Source organism: Bos javanicus, chromosome 3 (genome assembly GCF_032452875.1).
Source record: "Bos javanicus breed banteng chromosome 3, ARS-OSU_banteng_1.0, whole genome shotgun sequence".
In the NCBI taxonomy this organism is placed as follows: domain Eukaryota; kingdom Metazoa; phylum Chordata; class Mammalia; order Artiodactyla; family Bovidae; genus Bos; species Bos javanicus.
Genome location: NC_083870.1, coordinates 101,603,374 through 101,622,925, shown reverse-complemented (window position 1 = coordinate 101,622,925; position 19,552 = coordinate 101,603,374). Strand labels below are relative to the sequence as shown.

At 55.3% G+C, this 19,552-nt stretch overlaps 1 protein-coding gene across 4 annotated transcripts in view; it reads left to right on the top strand.

The window, feature by feature from the left end:
* The window catches only part of RNF220 (ring finger protein 220), a 278,685-nt gene extending 259,362 nt beyond the window's left edge, over positions 1–19,323 (top strand). For 2 of the 4 annotated variants that reach the window (XM_061412144.1, XM_061412146.1), the window contains 10 exons: positions 309–351; positions 3,587–3,708; positions 4,062–4,194; positions 12,252–12,348; positions 12,554–12,640; positions 12,779–12,834; positions 12,950–13,028; positions 17,265–17,373; positions 17,520–17,594; positions 18,347–19,323. In XM_061412144.1, the coding sequence (XP_061268128.1) occupies positions 309–351; positions 3,587–3,708; positions 4,062–4,194; positions 12,252–12,348; positions 12,554–12,640; positions 12,779–12,834; positions 12,950–13,028; positions 17,265–17,373; positions 17,520–17,594; positions 18,347–18,418 (873 nt within the window). In that variant the 3' untranslated portion in view covers positions 18,419–19,323. Of the gene's footprint in view, positions 1–13; positions 177–308; positions 352–3,586; positions 3,709–4,061; positions 4,195–12,251; positions 12,349–12,553; positions 12,641–12,778; positions 12,835–12,949; positions 13,029–17,264; positions 17,374–17,519; positions 17,595–18,346 lie in introns of those variants that run through there. The other 2 variants (XM_061412147.1, XM_061412145.1) reach the window with 2 other exon arrangements.
* The last annotated feature ends 229 nt before the right edge of the window (positions 19,324–19,552 follow it).

The window sequence follows — 19,552 nt, the reverse complement described above, 5'->3', positions numbered from 1 at the left end:
AATCCGCCCGCATCGCCGCCCTCGCCGGCCGGGCGGCCGCGGGGCCCGGAGCGCCGGAGGCCGGGGCTGGGGCGGCACCGCGCGGCGGCCTCCGGGGCCCGCTAGAGCAGCCCCCGGCGGCTATGCCGAGGGCCCGGAGCGGCCGGCGGAGCAGGGGGGCCGGCGGGAGGGAGGAAGTAGGTTTGTTTACGGGCTGTTTGGGGCGGGGCAGGCCTGGACCAGGGTCCGGAGCTGGGGCGGGGGCTGGGATTCCCGGCCGCGCTGACGCTGTCTTCTCTTTTTTGCATCTGCCCGGGATTTTCTCCCAGACCTTCTTGCGAGTGCGAGCCAACCGGCAGACCCGACTGAATGGTGAGTCTTGCACAGCCCCTCCCTTCGCCCCACCCCCGGCCTCCTCCCTCCCTCACTGCCTGCAGCTCCTGGCTCGCCTGGGTCTCTTCAACGTTAGGGCCCGTTGGTTTCCTCGCAATCACAGCGCCTCAGTATGTGCCGACTGAGGCTGCCGCCCTCAGTTTCCCCATCTGTTTAATGGAGGTGATTGTTGCCAGCTCTTGCGTGAGCCTCTCTAGGCCTTGAAGAACCCTGGGGGGCAATAAGTGGCAGAGAATGAGGAACAAGCCACACAATTCCACTTGGGAGCTCCGCTTTGAATTTGCAAACTGCTGGGACCTCACTGTACAAGCCGGCAGGGCGCTGAGAATGTTTTTCTTCCAGTTTTTAATCAGTGCCCAGTCGTGTGAATACAGCCTCTCTGCTGAGACTTGACAATGCAGTGAGATCTGGAGTTCCCACGGCAACAGGAACTAACTCATCCCAGGGCTCTTTGAGTTATCAGTCAGCCCACATTTCACAAAGGTGATCAGCGTGGGCTCAACAGCTCTTAGAGGCCTTGTCTGAAAGCACGCTGCGTATGCACTACCTGGCAGCCGCCCCCCCCCCCCCCTTTTTGGATTCAAACCTCTGGAGCATTCCTGTTTGCTGAACAAACTGGATGATCTAGTTTTTTGTGCTGACTAGGGTGTGGTATATCTGGGGGTTGGCAGTAAGGGGCTTGGGGGTCTCTGGACCAGCTGGTAAGGCCATCGATGTTCAAGATCCCCAGTTCCTGCCACTTGGTTTCTGCTGCCAGGCTGAGCCCCAGATTGGGAAAAGGAGAGCATTTATCATAGGCCGGCCCCATGTTAAGCGTCTTTATCATAACTGAGAGGGAGTGTTAACACTCGTTTTGTAGATGAGGAAACTGAGGCTGGGACAGGTGAAGTGGTTTTTTGAAAACCACACAGCTGGGATATAGCCGAGCCATGGTTTGAACCGGTTAACCCACTCTAGTATTCTTGCCTGGAGAATTCCATGGACAGAGGAACCTGATGGATTATATTATAGTGCATGGGGTTGCAAAGAGTCGGACAGACTGAGCGATAAACACACACCTACCTCCAAAGCCTGTGCTGCTTGGACCATGCCATGCTGCCTCCTTGGCAATACTTTGACTTTTCCTGATAATGGAAGCTTCCAGGTAGGGAACACACTTTTCCCTATCATGCTTTAGTAAGCTTAGTTCAGGACTTAGAAGATGGATGGCAAGAAAATAAGCAAACCTGCCTTGCTTATTTGAGAATTTCCAGGTGATGCCCAGTCCATCAGGGTGCTTTCCTGGGACCACAAGGAGTTTTCTGGCATGGGTGGCTTGGGCGAGCAACGCATCCAGTGTCCTAGTTTCCTTGACAGTCCTGTGAGATTCACCTCTTTATTCAATTTATCAGTGTCTCTCATCGTCTCCTTCTTACCAGAGAGGCATTCCCTCCGGCTCTAGGCAGGTTAGGAGATGCACCTTTGTACCGGAGCATGGCTCCATACAGCCTTCTCGAACTCTCAGGGTCACTTGCTCAATGCCTTTCTGATACCTGGCATCCCTTTTCCACCCCAGCCCTGGCTCTAGAGTGTCAAGGTGGATTGAGCCTGAGATGCCAAGGGTTAGGGCAGTCAAGGTGCAAGAGTCTAGATCTTTGTCCACAAAATCAAGTGGGCACCAGAACATGGTCACACCTGTAGTGAGAGCAGCGGAAACAGAGGAGATGGGCCAGGCTGCAGGCCAAGGCTTCCCAAACTCCATGCTCAGTCCTTGTGAGATGGCGGCTTTCCTGTTGATTTGGCTCTTTCTAGGGCTGCTCTATTCTGGAGTAGCTCCCTGCTTCAGGCCCTCAACAGGCAGGAGCTGGGGTTCCAAGTGCTCCCCTAGCACATTCACAGGATCTGTCTTTGTTGATACTGATCAGCTGGGGGCACTCTTGGGACAAGAGAGCCTTTGAAGCTATGGAGTAAGGCATGGTTTCCTCTCCTGCCTTTGCCACTTTTTAGCTACCTGGGCGACTGCCTGATTGAGCTTTAAGTATCTTTATCTGGAAAAATGCTTAATACAACCTGGTTTCCAGATATAGAATAAAATGAGCTTCCTTGTGTAAGGCAGTTAAATCTTACACACAGCTGAAGCTCTAAATTGTAACTTATCAACTGTCACCTGCATCACTGTTCACCAGTGTCTCACTCCCTAGCCTGCATTGATGAGCCTTCCACTAGGATCAGTATCCACGAGAAAGTTCTTTCTGGTCTTGCAGTGGGGAACCCTTCCTTCCTTGGCTGGCTCCACCCCCGCCCTAATCAGTCTGGTCTCCAAGGGGCTAGCTCTGCATCAAGGGAGGAGATAGAGGGAACAGAGTCCCTTGTTTTGACCCCTTCCTGCTTCAGTGACAGGAGGGCTGCAGAGAGGGATTAGTGAGCTAATTAGAAATGATTGCATCTCTCAGCATTAATTAGCAGTGCTGTGGGCTTGCAGTGTGCACTTTGGAATTGAGCCCCCTGTGGGACAGCATGGCAGGCAGCCCTCTGCCTCGGGGGCCTGCCAGCCCCTCTTCACTGATTAGAAATGATGGAACAGGTTCGGGTAGGCACGGTAAGGGCTACCCTCTCAGGATATTCTGGACTCTCTGACTAGACCCGCTGTACCTTTATGACTGGGCCTCGATCTCCTCGTCTGTAAAATGGGACCAGCGGACCTGAGAAAAATCCTCCCTGGGGTGATTCTATATAGGAGACTGAGGGCTGTACCTCGGGCCTGCTGGCCCAGGAACAAAATGGTTTTAACTGATAAGTGAACAGCTGGCCAAATCAGGCCCCTGGAGAGACCTTGGATTCTAGCCAAGAGGTGATCTCTAAAGTTGTGTGTCTTGACTCTAAAAAAGCCTGCGTTCTTGGCCTTCTGGGGAGATACCTAGTAAGTGCCAAGGGGAGCATCTTTGCTCACTGGACTCAGTTGAGCACCGCAGGTAGGCAGCTGTGGGTTGAGCTTGAGCCATCTGTGGCCAAAGAGTGGACACTCGGCTGGCCTAGCACCAGTCTCCTCCCCAGGCACTTGTGGCAGGGCCCAGACCCCAGAGGAGCTGAAGGTGCCGCGTAACGAGGGCGCGATTGGGCGTGAGCCAGAGGGCTAATGTCTGGGAGGAGGTCAGGATATCAGTCCCGCTGGGACCTTGGGAGCTCCAGTGACCGTCTGCCTGTTCTGTGCTTTGTTTTTGGTTTCTCCATGCAGCTCGGATTGGGAAAATGAAACGGAGGAAGCAAGATGAAGGGCAGGTATGTCCCCTGTGCAGCCGCCCCCTGGCAGGATCGGAGCAGGAGATGAGTAGGCATGTGGAGCATTGCCTTTCTAAGGTAGAGGGGCCATCACCACCTACCCCGCCCCCTTCCCCTGACACTAGCCGCTGACTGCCTCCAATCTCTGGGCTGTTGGGGTCTCCACGTGGTCTCAGCAGCTGCTGCTTCTCTGTTCTTTGCCCTCTTCCTTTGCTTTCACTCTCCCACTCCTCCCCTGGGGCTCCAGTGGAAAATTATTGGGAAAAAGCCCAGGTCTTTGATCTCTCAATTGGTTTACTTCAAGGAGCCCTAGAGCCGGGGGCCTGTGGGGCACACTGCAGCTGGGGGCCTGGGCTGTGCCTTCCTCACAGGCCCTGGGGAGCAGGTAGGGACGGCCTGGGACCCGCATGATCCTGCTCTGCTCTTCACAGAGGGAAGGCTCCTGCATGGCTGAGGACGATGCCGCGGACATCGAGCATGAGAACAGCAACCGCTTTGAGGAGTATGAGTGGTGCGGGCAGAAGCGGATACGGGCCACCACTCTCCTGGAAGGTGGTTTCCGAGGTACAAGCAGCCAACACCTAGGCAGTGGCACTGTGGCGGCCAGGCCTCTGCTGGGTAGCCATCTGTGGGAGCCAAGAGGCCAGGGCTGGTGGCTGGTCATCCATTCGGCCACGTGGGAACTGCTGCTGGCAGGGCTTCTTTGTGACCGTGCTGCCTGCCTGTGATGTGCATATTAAAATGGATGTATTTGGGTGGGGAAATGGAATTGTGAGGCTGCAAGCTAGGAGTGACGAGGGGGGCTCTCCGCCTCGGGTGATGCATTGAAGGTGACAGCCAAGCCGCGTTAGCACCTGCATAAAATATTAAAGGGACGGTTATGCATTTATCACTCCATCCCTCTTAAGGCTGATAAATGAGAATCCAGCAACCTGCTGTACACCTCCAGCACTGGGGGCCCCGAGGGCTTCCAGGCAAACACATTGGATTTTCTTCCTCCTCCTCCTCGGCCCCACGTCAGGGAAATCAGTTACAGAGGAGAGAGTGAGTTATGGCAAAATTTGACCTCCCATGAGCTTCATTGGTGAATCTAATTTTAGCTGTGATCCCATCCCTTCTCCCTGGGCGCCCTTTGCCCTGAAGCAAGAGGGGCCTATGCCCAGCTGCTCCTGCTTCCCTTGGGCTCGCTGCAGAGGGCTCTGCAGGGACCTCCCCAGCTCCACTGCCCACCTGGATCCTTGGAGACACATGGTTTGGCCCAATGGAAGTCCCCCACCTCCACCAGGTTAAATAGACTGGTAGGAACCCAAGATCCGTGTCCTCTTGTTGATGCTTCCTGCCTTGGGCAGGATGAAGGGGGAGCTGTCTTGCCTCCCAGCCTCTAGCTCATCGCTCTTCCTGTGCACAAGCACAGCTGGCACTGCAGCTTGTGGTCATTAAGTGAGCCAATCTGCTTCCCATCTGCCTCCAGTTCTCTGGGCAACACCCTTGGGAGTAGTGCTGTGTCTGGTCCCTTGGGAATATCGCGGCTGAGAGGAGGGTCTCTGCCTCACTGGGGCTACGCTTCTAGGGCTGGTGATGAGAAGTGGTCCCTACAGTGCCGTCCAGGGCAGACTGGCTACATGAAGAGGCCATAAGCCCAGGTATGGCATTATGCCTCGGGTCTTCTCTCACATTGGCAAAATGTAAATGAGAAAGGTTAATCAGACCAAACTGAGGACTGAGCTAGAGAATGTCCATTTGCTATTTCCCTCTGGTCCTGTCCTAGAGTGTCTAGGCCCAAAGAGCCCCAAAGCCAGGGATCCTGTGACTGTACTCACAGGTGTCCCTGGCCAGTTCTGGGATCCCGCTCTGGGTTCGCTCTGTTGGTGGCTGCAGGTTTTCATGTCTTCCATTGCTGTGGCAACTTCTTGGTCAGGTTACTTGGCCCAGAACTGGACCTGATGGCTTCTGGGCTCCAGACAAGGCTTAGGAAGATGAAGCCGCATGGGGCCTGCGCATACGACCATGGATTTCCCAGGCCCTGGGACCTACTTGCAGAGTGGGTGTGAGGGGCTCTTCAGCCCTGGGCGGGTGTCAGTTTTCCCTGAGTGTTTACACGGTGAGGTTGTTCTTTCAAGAATTCCTGAGAGGAGTTCAAAGCGGGGTTTTTCTTTGAGCGATTTGGAGAGCGAGAATGAGAGTGAGACTTGAAGAGGGAACAGGGGCCGGAGGTGCCTTTATCTGCAGAGAATTGCTCCGGCTTTCCTGATAGAAGCTGCTGCCGCCTCTTAAACAGCTTAGTGCAGTCAAAAGACAGACAGACTTGAAAGGCTGTTTTACAGCGAGATCAGCAGGGGCCACGAGGCAGAGAGCAGGGCGCAGTGGAGCGGAGGAGGCTGAGGCTCCTCGGTAGGGGGTGCTATCAAAGGAGGCCCTGGCTGATCCTGACCGCCTCTGCCCCGAAACCTTGTCTGCAGAAGCTGGCCATCTGTCAGTCTACCCGTCTTGGCCAGGACCGAGAGGCCCCAACTCTTGGGGGGTTGGGTGTGGCCCCGCCAGGCGGCCTGGTGTCAGTGCAGCGCATTGATCGCCCGCCGGGCGGGCTGGGCCGCAAGCCGGGCAGCGCGTGCTTAATGTGATTGAAAGGCAGTTAAAATGGCGGTGACCTTTTCAGGAGGAATTAGATTGCCTGCCAAGACCGGTTAGAGGGAGTGATAACGCCGGTTGAAGAAGCTGCCCGGCCAACTTCAGAGAGAGGGAGCAGAGGCAAGATGAGCAGGCGAGCAGCGAGGCCCATTTAAGCCGCACTGTGCGTGCTGACAGAACAGAGATTGCTGTCCTTGTTAGATATGAAAGAATTGAAGAATTGCACATAAGTTCCTGTATCTGATCATCACCTGTTCCTCCTCCCAGACCAGGGCCCCTTAGTCATCCTCAGCATGTCTTCCCACCAGGCCTAATGGGGGCTGGTCTGGTGGAGCAGATGAGTTCCTTTGAATGTAATGTGCCATGGAGCCAATGAACAAGCAGGGATTTTTGGTGAGACACTTGACTGAGGAGAATAGGCCTTGGAGATGGGACCTTTGATTACTGAGACCCTGAGAGGTCAGGCCTGGGAGGGCTTGGAGTTGGTATTATAGGACCGAATGAAGGATCAGACAGAACAGGTAAGGACTGGAATAGGTCCAGGTAGACGTGGATTTTCAAGAGCCTAAAAGAAGATATACTGAAAGGTTTCAAGAGAGTGGTTTGAAAGAAACGTTTGTTTAGGAAGCATGGTGGTCTTCTCAGTTCTAGGGGACACCCTGGGCTGTGTGCGTGAGCTGCGGGTTGTCCTCTCTGAACCTTGGGTTTGCTAGCCTGCTGGTGCTGTTTCTCCCCACTCAGTTATAATTGCATAAAGGGCGGCGCATAGACCATAGTGCTTCACCAACATCTCCCTAAAAGAGTTCAGCATTAGGCGGAGAAAAGACGCTCTTCAGACACCCCATGCCAGCCCTGGGCAGAGCAAGGGGCCTCTAGGTTGGGCCACAGTGGGAACCAATTATACAGCCCCTGGGGACAAAGGAGGTGTGTGACGAAGGAGCCCGGCTTTCCTCATTGCCTATCTCCAACTCCTGGTCTCGGACAAGAGACTTGTGATAGGAGCCTTGATCCTTCCCCTGTCTTGTTTGCCAGTGAATGTTCACTTAGCTGGATTAGGGGAGCCTGGAGCTCATTATCTCTGGGATGCACAGGCTGGAGAGAGGACCTGGAACGGTTGGCTTCAGGTGACGTGACAGTGATGCAGTGGGCATTTGGGTAACAAGGTGGAGAGATTTCCCAGGAGGCGACAGGAAGTGGAAGGTGCTGCAGCTCAATCTTTGAGCCCTGGAAGGAAATGCGTCCCTGGAATCCAGCATTGAGCCCCTTTGAATCAAACAGGTAGAAGGGTAGAGACAGGGACGCTACTAAGAGAACCCGATGTCCAGGCCTCTATCCTGCCCCGATCTTCGCCTAGGGGTTGCATCTTACTTGAGTACTTGCCTTGGATTTAGACTGGCTCCATGTGGCCTGGAATGAGATGCCATGGAGAGGAAAGGTGGGGCAGCTGTGGTGCAGATCTGTTAACTGGCTGTTGCTTGGTAAAACTTCAATGCCAGATTGTGGGTCAAGGGGTTGAGAGATACTGTGAGTCCAGGGCCGGGAGAAATTGGCCTGGCCTTAGCTGCTGCCTCCTTCTGCATGTTGATTTCCTAAAGATGGGAGCCCCAGATTCTCAAAATGTCCCCCAGGGAGCCCTGCTGCCTGGTACAGTCAGTGACAGGTGCTGGAACAGCCAACTGCCAGAGGCAGTCTTGGAATGGAGTGTGTCCAGGCTGCCGCTTTCTACCTCCTTACCACCCTGAGTTAGAGCTTGTTTGGTGGGAGGAGCAAGGAGCAGGGCACCTTCTGTCCCCTGTGGCAACTGACGGGGATTTAATCGCCTTTTGGAAACACAATTGTTAAGCCGGGACAGAGGGAGTACAGGCAGAAGGAGCAAGTATCAATGGTTTTAAACGGCGTCTGTCTCTCTGCGCCTCTCCTGACGTGAGGCAGTGAAACGCGTTATCGAGGAGGCCCGGAAAGTGGCTAAGTGCGTTTGACACACGCCAACTCCCTGCCTCCACACTGGATAATTGCATTGTCAACTGTTCAGCGAGGTGGCAGGTGACACTGCAGGCCGATTGATTGTCCCGCATCGCAGCTCCCCAGACTGTCAGCTCCCCAATCGATGGCGTTTACACAAGACACCGTAACTGCATCTGTAACTAATTCCAGTGTAAAACTCTCCGGAAGCTGCTGCTGCGCACCCCCCCTTCTCCCCTCCTCTGGAGAGCACGGGCCTCTGGAGGCCCCAGGACGCCTTTCTCCCTGGGCTTTGGTTTTGTTGGGAACAGCAGGTGAGGAAATCGATGGCTCCTTTTTTGTGGTTTCAAGTTCCAGGACGTTACTGCCCCTAGTCAGTGGGCATCTCCAGTTTCACAATCGATCATCTGATCAGTTGATCAAATTAACGCTGATTTTTTTTTCCTTCTCTCTTTGCGATGACCCAAGAAGAAATGAGTTTATGAGAGATGGGTCATTTTTATAAAATTTAGGCTTTGCTTATCATTTATGAACTTAACCCTCTCCTTCTCTATTGCTAAGTATCCACTTGGAGGGAAGAGGTGTTTTTTGAACTGCCTGCCCTCCCTAGACCAGGCCCCCACTGCTGAGCATCACTGATCATCAGGGTTAGTCTGCCTGTGGACAGCACCCAGCCCTTCATGGGTCTGAGCCACAACAAGGGGACTCCCCGGTGACTGAAGAGTGTTCGGGTCATCTTGCGGGGTCTGAAGGCAGTCCCTGCTCTGGATAGTAACAGCAGGCGTGGCAGCTTGCCTGTTACTCTGGAGCTTCACAGAGCAGGAGCCAGAGGCTTGGGAAGGCGTTCTCTGTGCCATCTTGCTTCTGAGTACTGGCTTGGGATATTCCAGCAGCTGAGAACATAAAATGACTGTGGAGCCTTCTCAAAGTATGTGTGGGAGGGGGGCCGGTTGGCGGGGGCCCTGTCTGCATAAAATGGCTTTATGGCCGTTTCTTTTTATTATGATTCTGCCAGAAGTCAGCAAGTGACATTTCATTAAGAAAATAAAGTTTAATGTGCTGGGAAGGAGGTTGGAGTTGGCTGGGGCAGCACAGGAGTGAAATTGGCAGTGGCAGCCTGTTCTGAACACCTGAGGGGTAGGGAGAGGCTCCCAGCATCTGTCTGCTGGAGGGGGTGGTCAGGGTCAGAGTCAGCTGCTCTGGCCAAAGGCAGGCCTTTTCCTTGGCAAACAAGATGTGTCGTGCTCTCCATCCTGTCAGTGTGGTTGGAGAAGAAGGAGATTGTTGCCCACTTGAGAGATGGGGTCTGAGAGGTGAGGTTGTGGCCAGAGAGGTTTCTGCAGGCCACCAGCTGATCAGGCCTGGACCTGCCTCTGGCACAGGGCTCCCAGCACCTAACAGCAGCACCATTGGCATTTAGCCATCACTGCTCGGGGGTGTTATGTGGCAGCTGTGGTGGGCTTGGCCAGCTCTGTGCTGGGTGATGCTTAGATCACAGACTTAGGGTTTAATCTGGTGAGCAGCAGTGACAATACGTGGTCCTACATGTGACTTTGGAGTGTACAGGAGCCTGGGTGGGCACCACGGAAGGGGCCCCTTTGTAGAAATATCTAGGGAAGTCTCATCTGTACTCAGCACCTTGAGCGTAGGAATCAGATCAGGAAACAACGTCCTCAGTGTCAAGCCAAGCGGAGGATGAGTTCAATGAAGTTTGAGAGAATGGTGAAGCAAGTTCATTCAGGAAGTATTTAAAGAGCAACTACTATGTGCAGGTACCATGAATAAAAGGCATGATTGACAAGAGTCAGACTTGCAGAATGAGCAGGAATGTGTTCTGTAGACCAAGAGGGAGACCTTTCTAGGCAGAGAGAACAGGAAGTACAAAGGCCTAGGGGCGTGAGAAAACACACAGGCCCTGGGAACCAAAATAGCTGTGTTCCACCAGACTACAGAGACCTGGTCCAGGCCTGGCAGGCAATGAGACTGCAGAGATAAAGACTTCCGGCCACTGGGCTGCTTTACGTGTGGAGAAGCCTGGACTTTTCCTGGCACTTTGGGAGTGCCTCGTTTTCTCAGGTTTGCCATGGGAGCCGTACTGGGCTGAGGAGTGGTGCTAGGATTCTCGGCTTTGCTTCTCACTCACCCACAAGGCAGGGCTGGGCAGGGTCTGGCCAAGCCGGAAGATGTGAGGCTGACTGCTGAGCTGCGTGCACTTGGGGGAGGGGGGTTGGCAGGGCTCGAGGGGCGCAGGCTCTAAGTGAACCTGATGGCTACATTCTGATTGATGGCGGAGTTTGTCTCCCAAACTGTCAGAGGGTTTATAGAGGTGCCACTCACCCACAAGGTGGGAATTGCTTGTCAGGACACTTGGCTGTGAATAGGAGACAGAGCTGTAACTTGGTGTTTTCTCAGCTTAATGGCCCCGCTGCTGACCCGCCTGCTGCCTTGAGTTTGTTTGTGCCTCATGTGGAGGGCAGATGAGGACGGCGGGCAGGGGTGGGCCTGGGCAGCACCTGTTAGCTCTCTGTTTCCCTGGTGCTGCTTGCTTCTGGGACGGGTGGGCGCGTTGTGAGACCAGAAACCAGAGGCGTAGGATAGAGAAGGATCAGGAGAAAGTGCTTTTGAAATGGGCTTGAATGATGGAGAACATTCCAGATGGAGAGACAGCATGAGCCAGACAGACAGGGTGACATTGGAGGTGGAGTAAGTCTGTCCGTGTATGTGGGACTTAGGGAGCGAAATGAGAGAAGGTGAAGAAGTGGGAGCATCCAGAGTGTAGCAAGTCTGGCTTAAGAGTAGGAATTGGTTGCGGGCACAGTGAGGAGCCGCAGGCAGTGTTGGAGCAGGGAAAAGAAGGGTCAGGACTCTATGGCGACAGGACGAAGCAATAGATGAGAGGCTTGGCAACCCACTACAAGCCTGTTGCCTTCGTGAATGTGTAAGACCCTGAAAGTGGAAGAATGGACAAGAAATTTCCGAGATCATTGAGCAGAACTCTGAGCTGCTTTGCATCGATGCCACTCACCCCAGATCCCGTCGCTTTCAGTCCTTTGTGTCCCCAGCAGGGCTCCTGCACTGGCTCGTGCGATGTGGTCCGAGACCAGAACCACTGGGAGAAGGCAGGGGCAGGGAGGGAGAAGTTGCTTTGTGGTCCCTGGCCCCGGGCTATCAGGAAGGGTGGTTCTGGGAGTCCGAACACAAGGCAGGTGAGTGGGCCTGGGGCAGATTGAGCAGCTCAGCCCCTTGCATCACCACCACCCCTCCCACTACTGGCCGAGAGTCTGCCTGTTGCTGTGCCAGATACACCTTGGTGGGGTCACTGCCTGCCCCGCCCTCGGCCCTGCCTCCGCCCAGCCGGGTTGCCTCTGGGGACTGCTCTGAGAAGCAGGTGTGCATGCCTGTCCTCCCTCGGCTGTCCCTTCTTAATCCCTTTATAACTGCACTTGTCCAGGAATCTGGGCTGAGTGAGGTGGGGATGAATAATTAATGTCAGGCGCTTCAGACACCAAATATTTGAACAGCTGCCTGGTGTTTTTGCTGGCAAGGACCTGCCGGCCAAAATCAGGACATTGGCTGAGGGTTCCGCTGTATGGCTCTGACAGGCCTTTGCCAGCCTACTCTCCCCCGGGTAGACTTGCCAGGCTGGACCATGGGGCATGGGATGCCCAGGTCCTGGGTTGGGGTGGCCTTGTAGACCTGTCTGTCCTCTTCCTACTCTTCTTAGATGTGGAAGGCGGGTGGACAGCAGGCCTAGACTAGGTGTCTCCTGAGGACTTAATGTATGAATGGGCTGGTTTATGAGCAGAGACCACTTGGAGCAGCAGGCAGTGCAGGAAAGGCTAAGGTATGCAGAGTGAAAAAGAACTGTAATGTCAGAATCAAGAGCACCCAAGTGCTCTCTATTCCCCAAGCCCAAGTTTCTGCCAGGCCTTACCTAGCCCCAAACCTGACCCCTACCTTAGGGAACAGAAGGGGGATCCTTGGCCTTGTCTTGCTGGCCCCTGGCCCTCCTCACACCCTGCCTCCCACAGGCTCTGGCTTCGTCATGTGCAGCGGCAAGGAGAATCCGGACAGTGACGCTGACTTGGATGTGGATGGGGATGACACTCTGGAATATGGGAAGCCACAGTATCCTTGGGGCACTGCGGGACAAGGCGGGACTGGTGGGACAGGCCAAAGGGAATAAGGAAAGCCACAAGCACCTCCAGTCACTCATCCACCCCAAAACCCCCAGGGTCAGTGTCTCAGCTTGGGCCAGGGGCAGCCCTCCTGGGGATTCAACCCTCACGGCCCACCACAAACTAGGATCCATTATCCTTGACCACCTTGCCAGATACACGGAGGCCGATGTCATCCCCTGCACAGGCGAGGAGCCTGGCGAAGCCAAGGAGAGAGAGGCACTGCGGGGTGCAGTCCTAAAGCAAGTGTGGGCACAGGGTTGGGCGGGTGGGAGAAAGGGAAGGGAGGCCCTGGGGCGGGGGTCCACCCGGTGCCCGCCCTCCGGGCTGTCCTGCCTGCCTTCGGGGCTCACTTTGTCCTTCCTCTTTCCTTTCTCTAGTGGTGGCCCTCCTAGCACACGCATCACACCTGAGTTCTCTAAATGGGCCAGTGATGGTAAGTCCTGACCCAGGTTAGCAGGGGCCGAGGTGGGTGGTGACTGATTCAAGCCCAATCCTTCACCTGTGCTGCCCATCTGGCCAGAGTGTGAGTCCCCTCTCTGTCCCTGCAGAGATGCCATCTACCAGCAACGGCGAGAGCAGCAAACAGGAGGCCATGCAGAAGACCTGCAAGAACAGCGACATTGAGAAGTGAGTGGCCCGAGGGAGACCAACCCCGGGGACCACAGCTCAGTGGGAGGGAGGGGGCCCTTCGCTAACAGGAAGGCCTGCTGCCCTGGCACACAGCTGGCAGTGGGGCCCAGCTGGTGCTGAGCATGACTCTCTGAATTGATCACTAGGCCCCGGCCCCGGGAGCCTTGGTGGAGGGAGGAGCAGGCGGCCTGCCTGCTGCAGGGGCCTCCGCCCGGGGAATGTGATGTATGGCCGCCCAGCCCAGCCGGCACACTTGATTCATCTCCAGTTTCTGTTTCTTAATCGGGAGCTAAATTGGTTTCATTTTTCTTGTCCCGTGTGGCGCTTGCAGTGTGGGTTTTAGGCAGGAGTATTGGGTCTCATCACTTCTGGTAGGAGTTTTTGGCCCACGTTCTCTGGCAGGGGAAAAGAAGATCCGTTAGCACTTCCCCCAAGGTGGGGCCACGCCTGGCCTGGATCCCCAGGAGCCACCAGGATTTGAAAGCAGCAGCACACCTTACTGCCTTTCCAGAAGCCCAGGCAGCCCAGTCCTGGCCCCAGGAGGTGGCATTGTCCAGTTCTGGCTGCCTGGAGCTGCGCTGCTGTTGGCCATTGCCTAACTCCTCACACCTGCCCCTCCCTCCTCTGAAGGCTAGGTTGCCCGGGGTTAAAAGGCAGCCTCTTCATTCCAGGGCCAGTGTTCCATCTTGCCTTCTGCTGGGAGAGTGGATTGCAGGCCAGTGCAGGGCCGGGTCGGCGGCCCAGGGTCACCTCCCATTTGTTTCCCTCCATTTTGTGTTGTCATAAATTCATTCCAGCCCGTTGTGGTTGATCAGTTTATCTCGGCCAGGGCCGCGAGTGCTGCTGGCATGATGTATGGGCCGCGGCGCAGGGCCCGGCTGCCCATGAATCACCGCAGCTGCTCCGTGTCAGCGCCGGAGCGGGCCGCACGGGTTCGGTGCAACCAGCTTGGGGGGAGAGGAATGACGTATGGATGTTTATTTAATAATTCTCTCCTACTCCAGCTGAGCGGGGCGGGCGGGGCTGTAAGGGGCGCCCACCCTCATCTGGAGGAGCTGCTCATAAATCAGAAAGACAAGATCATTAATCAGGGATGGCGCCGGAGGGGGAGGTGGGGGCCAGAGCCAGTGGCCATCCAGTGGTCCTACCCCACTGAGGGCTGGGGGAGCTGGGCTTTCTGTCCCACCTGTGTGAGCACGAGCACCAGTGGGCGGAGCCCTCGGGGATGAGCTGGAGGCGGGCTCAGTCATGTGCAGAGATCTCTGATGGGTCTGGCCCTTCAGTCCCCATGACGTCTCTCTTTCCCAGATATGTTATGGGTTCCCGTCCTGGATCTTTTTCACATCCAGGGGAAGGAGAAACACAGGCTGCATGGCTTCTTCCAAAGAAATTCTCCACCCCATGCCTTCAAGGGGCTCTGGAATAGCTCACAACCTCCCTGGATCGGGGGCCTGGAGGATTGGGTGTTTCACTAGAGCAAAGAGTAAAGGCCAGTTATGTGCTGAGCAGATCCACCATGGGGATGGAGTGGCCTTGGAGATGGGAGTGGGAAATGGCTCTTCTGGACTCATGGTTTTTGCCTTCCCAGCTCCAGCTCATTCTCTGGTTTAGGGTTTTCGAGTTAGTTTTCTACTCTGGGGTAGGCTGCCCCCAGTTCCAGGCCTTGGTTTCCCAATCATTGAAGTAACCACACAGGATCAGCCTGGTTCTTGGAGAGGAAGGAAGCACAGCTACCCATCCTTGTCTCCTTGCCAGGAACATACCAGCAATCCAGATGGGGGTGGCACATACAGCATTGGGCAAAATGCCAGGGGGAGGACTCAGCTGTGCAAGTGCGTGTGAAGAAGGAGAGTGTGGTAAAGGCTTTCCAGAGCTGGAAAGCTGAAGGGATGCTCCCAGGAAACCCACCAGTGCCAGAAGGAGTTGTAGTCAGAGCCTTCCTCAGGTTGCTTGGAGAGAGGCAAGGCAGAGAGAGCCATGGACTGCTGGAGTGATGGATCTGGAGCATCTCTGATACAGGGACACAGCCATCAGGGAGACCTGCTGGTGCCCCTTTAAGAGAGAACGGTCAGAGATCAGAGTTTGCCGCTGCCCATTAAGTGTTTCCCACCATCCTCCACATGCCCCCTGTTACACCTATGCCCAGCAGGGACAGACTGCCTGGAAGCTTTCAGGCTTTCTGGCCCCACTGCCCCCCAAGGCTGGCAAGACAGACCACCCCCTAGGAGATGGCCCTAGCACACACACCGCCCTTGTGATTCTACCTCAGCTGACTGAATACACCTTCTAAACCTTAGCTCTTACCCTTTACAGCCCTCCTCCAATATCCTCAACTTCTTCCTGCAAATCGAGTGTAAGATAAACTTCCCTTTCTGATTGTGGCATCTGGGGTTGTCTTGGACACTGGGTTCCGTATAGCAACCTTCTGCTTGTCCACAAGTGAGCCTTCCAGGCAGATGGGGCCAGGGGCCCTTGCCCTTGGTTCCCACTGTTTTCTCAGCCTGGAGGCCTATCTCCTGGTTGTAGCCAGTGTAGAGTAACAGCTATTCACACTGTTACTGGTTGATTCCAGAATCAGGCTGCCGGGGTTTGAATCCCATCTCCCCCACTCTGCGTGAACCTTGGGTAGTCTACTATGTTTCTGTGCTTTTGTTTTTGTTGAGTTGTGTCCGACTCTGCATCCCATGGACTCTAGCATGCCGGACTCCTCTGTCCTGTACTGTCTTCCAGACCATGGCCATTGAGTCAGTGATGCTATCTAAAAGTCTCTGCCTCCCCTTTCTCCTTTTGCTTTAGTCTTTCCCAGTGTTCCTTCATATGTAAAATGGGAGCATTAGGATCTCCCCATGGAGTTTTTGTGAGGTGTAAATAAGATAATAATTTTTAATCTCTCAGTAAAATTCCTGGCATTTAGTAAGTGTTTAATAAATTTTAGCTCTTTTATTTGTATTATGTCATTATTCCCTGAAGCTCATCTCCAGTACCATCTTTTCTACTCCTCCAGGAAACATTCCTCCCCCTCTGAGCTCCTCTGGGTTCTGTTGACTTGTTTTAGGAGTGGTGGGAAAGATCACTCCTTAGAATTGTCTGAGCTGTTCCCTGTTCAGTATTGTAGCTCAGAGAGTTCAGGAAGTTGCAGGGCTTGTGCAGGGATTGGACAACAGGTGAGGACCACCAGGACATCTGACATGCCAAGGAAGAAACAGCTAGGAGCCGTTGATGTAGGCCAGGCCTCCAGCCCAGGGACCTGGATTATGTGGGCCTCCTCAGATCCCCATCTCTCAGTCTCCCTGGGGGTTAGACCAGCTGTTTCTTCAGCAGGTGTTTACTTATACTCCCCTGCCTGGAGTGGGGCTGATGTCCAGAGTCAGCATTGGTGGAGTGATCATCTTGCCCTCAGGGAAGCGAGTCTGGCAGAGGAGACAGGCATTTGCAGTTGTACCGCTGTAGTGAAGTCCAGCACAGGGGCTGGAAGAGCACAAAATGGGGAGCCCCACCAATGGTACTGGCCGAGGCTTGGAAAATGTTTCTGGGAGGAGGTGGGAGCTAGGCCTGAATGATGAGATGGAACTAGAGAGTTAGGAGGTGGGGTGACCCAGAAGAAGCAGAAAGTACTTGAGAAGCCAATGGAGTGAAAGATGGTGGAGCATGTGGAAGAACTCTGGCATTGGACGTGGATGGAACGCAAAGCACGTGGCAGGGCGCTGAGGCGTGGCTGGTGGGGGCAGGCCAAAGAGGCCCTCGTAAGCTTGTAGGAGTTTGCTAGAGCTTTACTCTGAGGTGGATGCTGAAATGTTGGAAATGTCAGTAGAAGTGGTCGGTCTTGGAGAATTGGAGGTGCCAGAAAGATGGGGACTGGAGGCAGAGGGACCATCCAGGTTGGCGTAACGCAGTCATGAGCACTCAACTAGGGGTGGCAGCGTGGAAAGGAGTGGATGCCAAGGATGCGAGGAGCTGGATGTCAGGGGTGACTGGGAATGAGGAGTTTCGAGAATGGTTCCCAGGTGTCTGGTTTAGAAATTCACCAGGATGGAGGTGCAGGAGCAAGGCGGGTGAGGGGCGCAGGTCTGGAATGTGGAGTTTGTGGATCTAGGATGTGAGTGGGATCGGGGAGCAGGGAGGTCTAAGAGACATGGGTACATGTGGTTCTGGAGTCCAAGGAAGGTGTGGGCTGGAGGTTCAAATTAGAGATGCCAGCCTGCTGCCTGCGCAACTGTGCCATCCTCCTTACAGAATCACCGAAGATTCAGCTGTGACTACGTTTGAGGCCCTGAAAGCTCGGGTCAGGGAACTTGAACGGCAGCTATCTCGTGGGGACCGTTACAAATGCCTCATCTGCATGGTGAGAGGAAGGGAACCTCGCGTGTCCCTGCTTGGGCCTCAGTGCTCCCTGGGGGTTGGAGAGGGTCTCTGCCCCTTGAGCTGGGCCCTTCAGAGGGTGGGACACCTCAGAGTGACCCCTCCCTTCTCTGCCCATCTTCTCCCTAGGACTCATACTCGATGCCCCTGACATCCATCCAGTGTTGGCATGTGCACTGTGAGGAGTGCTGGCTACGGACCCTGGTGAAGTGGTCTGGGGGTTGGGAGTGGGTAGCCTTTTGGGGTTACTGCCCAGATGTCCATGCTTATGCTTGAGCCTGCCTGGGGGGTTGGAAGAGCAAGGAGCAGGCGGAGCAGAAGCACAGACCACAGCCTGAATCCAGGATATTCATCCCCCAGCTCATGAGCCTCTCCCCTCCCCCCCACCAGGTTTATCCAGTTCTCCCCAGCCATGGGGTCTCTGCTCCCTTCCCCAGCCCCCACCCTGGAGGGCCCCGTGTTACGCATAGCAGTGAGATCCCCAGTCAGGAGGAGGCTGGGTGTGGGTAAGCAGGACCAGGGCCTCAGCCCCTCCCCCTCCCATTACTAAGCTCCTTCTGCTCCTGCCCCTGTTCTTCACTCAGGAGCAGCCATTAAAATGTCGCCCGGAGACAGCAATAAAAGGCCCGGACGTGGGCTCTGTGTCCTGATCAAAGGCCGCGTGTAATCTCGTTAGGGCCGCGGCAGCCACAGCTGGACCCAGCCTTGTTCTCATTACCGGGGCTCCCGCTGCGGGCCTAGCCAGGCGGTTTGATCCTGGCATCCCCCCAACACAGGAGCGTGCCTGCCTGCTCACAGAGGCTGCCCAGGTCTCCCCAGCCCTCGCCGACAGGACCAGTCCAAAGTCCCGGCACACACGGGTGCAGGGAGACATGGCTGCAGGCCCGGGTGCACACGATCAAATATGTGGCCGGGGTTTAACCAGAGGGCCTGCCCCCGCCCCCTTCTCCCCGCAGGGCGCCAAGAAGCTCTGCCCCCAGTGCAACACCATCACAGCGCCTGGAGACCTGCGGAGAATCTACTTGTGAGCCGGCCACCCCAAGCAGGCCTTGCCTCAAGCGCCCAGCCTGCCCCGCCTGCGACGAGACGCCCCCTTGTACATACTTGCACACAGGTTCCCCATGTACATACATGCACACACACGAACACGCACACACGCACACAGAGGACTCTGGAGCCAGAATGGAGGCTGAGGCCCAGGCCCTGCCTGCTGGCTCCCACCAAGACTGGGGACCATACCTGTTCTGGGTTCTGTTCCCAGGGTGGGGCAGGGAGGTGGGGGTGGGGGGAGTATTGTCAAGCAAGGCTCCTGAGATCCAGCCCCCAGACGGACAGACATGCAAACACCAGACTGAAGCACATGTAATATAGACTGTGTATGTTTACAATGTTGTGTATAAATGGGACAGCTCCCCGCCCTCTGCCCTTTCTCCTTCCCTCTGGTTGTATGATTTTCTTTTTGTTAAGAAGGCCTGGAGGCAGCGCCTCCTTGAGGGCTGGCTGGGGGCTCGGCCCATCCGCCTCGGGTGCCTGCCTCACCCCTCCCCGGTCCCTTCCCTCTCCCATGTGCTCGCTGTTCAGTGGTGTATATTTCTTCTCCCAGACGTGGGGCATGTGCCCCAAGGGAAGTGATCCTCTCCTTAGTCTTAGCTCCTGGGGCTCTTGGTAAGGAGTTGGGGGAGGGGGGAGGCACAGGCGTGGGAACCGAGCTGAAGCAGGGGCTAAGACTGGGCTGGACAAGTGTGCTTCTGGCTCCCCAGCCTTCCACAGAGAACCTTTCCTGGGATTAGAGCTGCTCTTCCTGGGAAAAGTGTGGTCTCCCCTGCCCTCCTGTGGGCCCCATGGTGTGATGCTGTGTCTGTATATTCTATACAAAGGTACTTGTCCTTTCCCTTTGTAAACTACATTGACATGGATTAAACCAGTATAAACAGCTGCTGTTTCTGTGTATGTGTACAGGGAGGGGAAGATGATGGGGTGGTAGGAACACAGGCAGTTAAGGGGTTAATTCCTGGCAGCCATGTGGGGAAAAGGACTTGGCTATGGCTTTGTAAAGCAGTGTGGGGTCAGTCTGCTCAGGGGCCCTGGAGCTCTTGTCGGGTGGGGGGGTGGGGCCAGGACCTGGACTCCTGACTATTGATGGGTAGGGGCTCCAGGTTAAT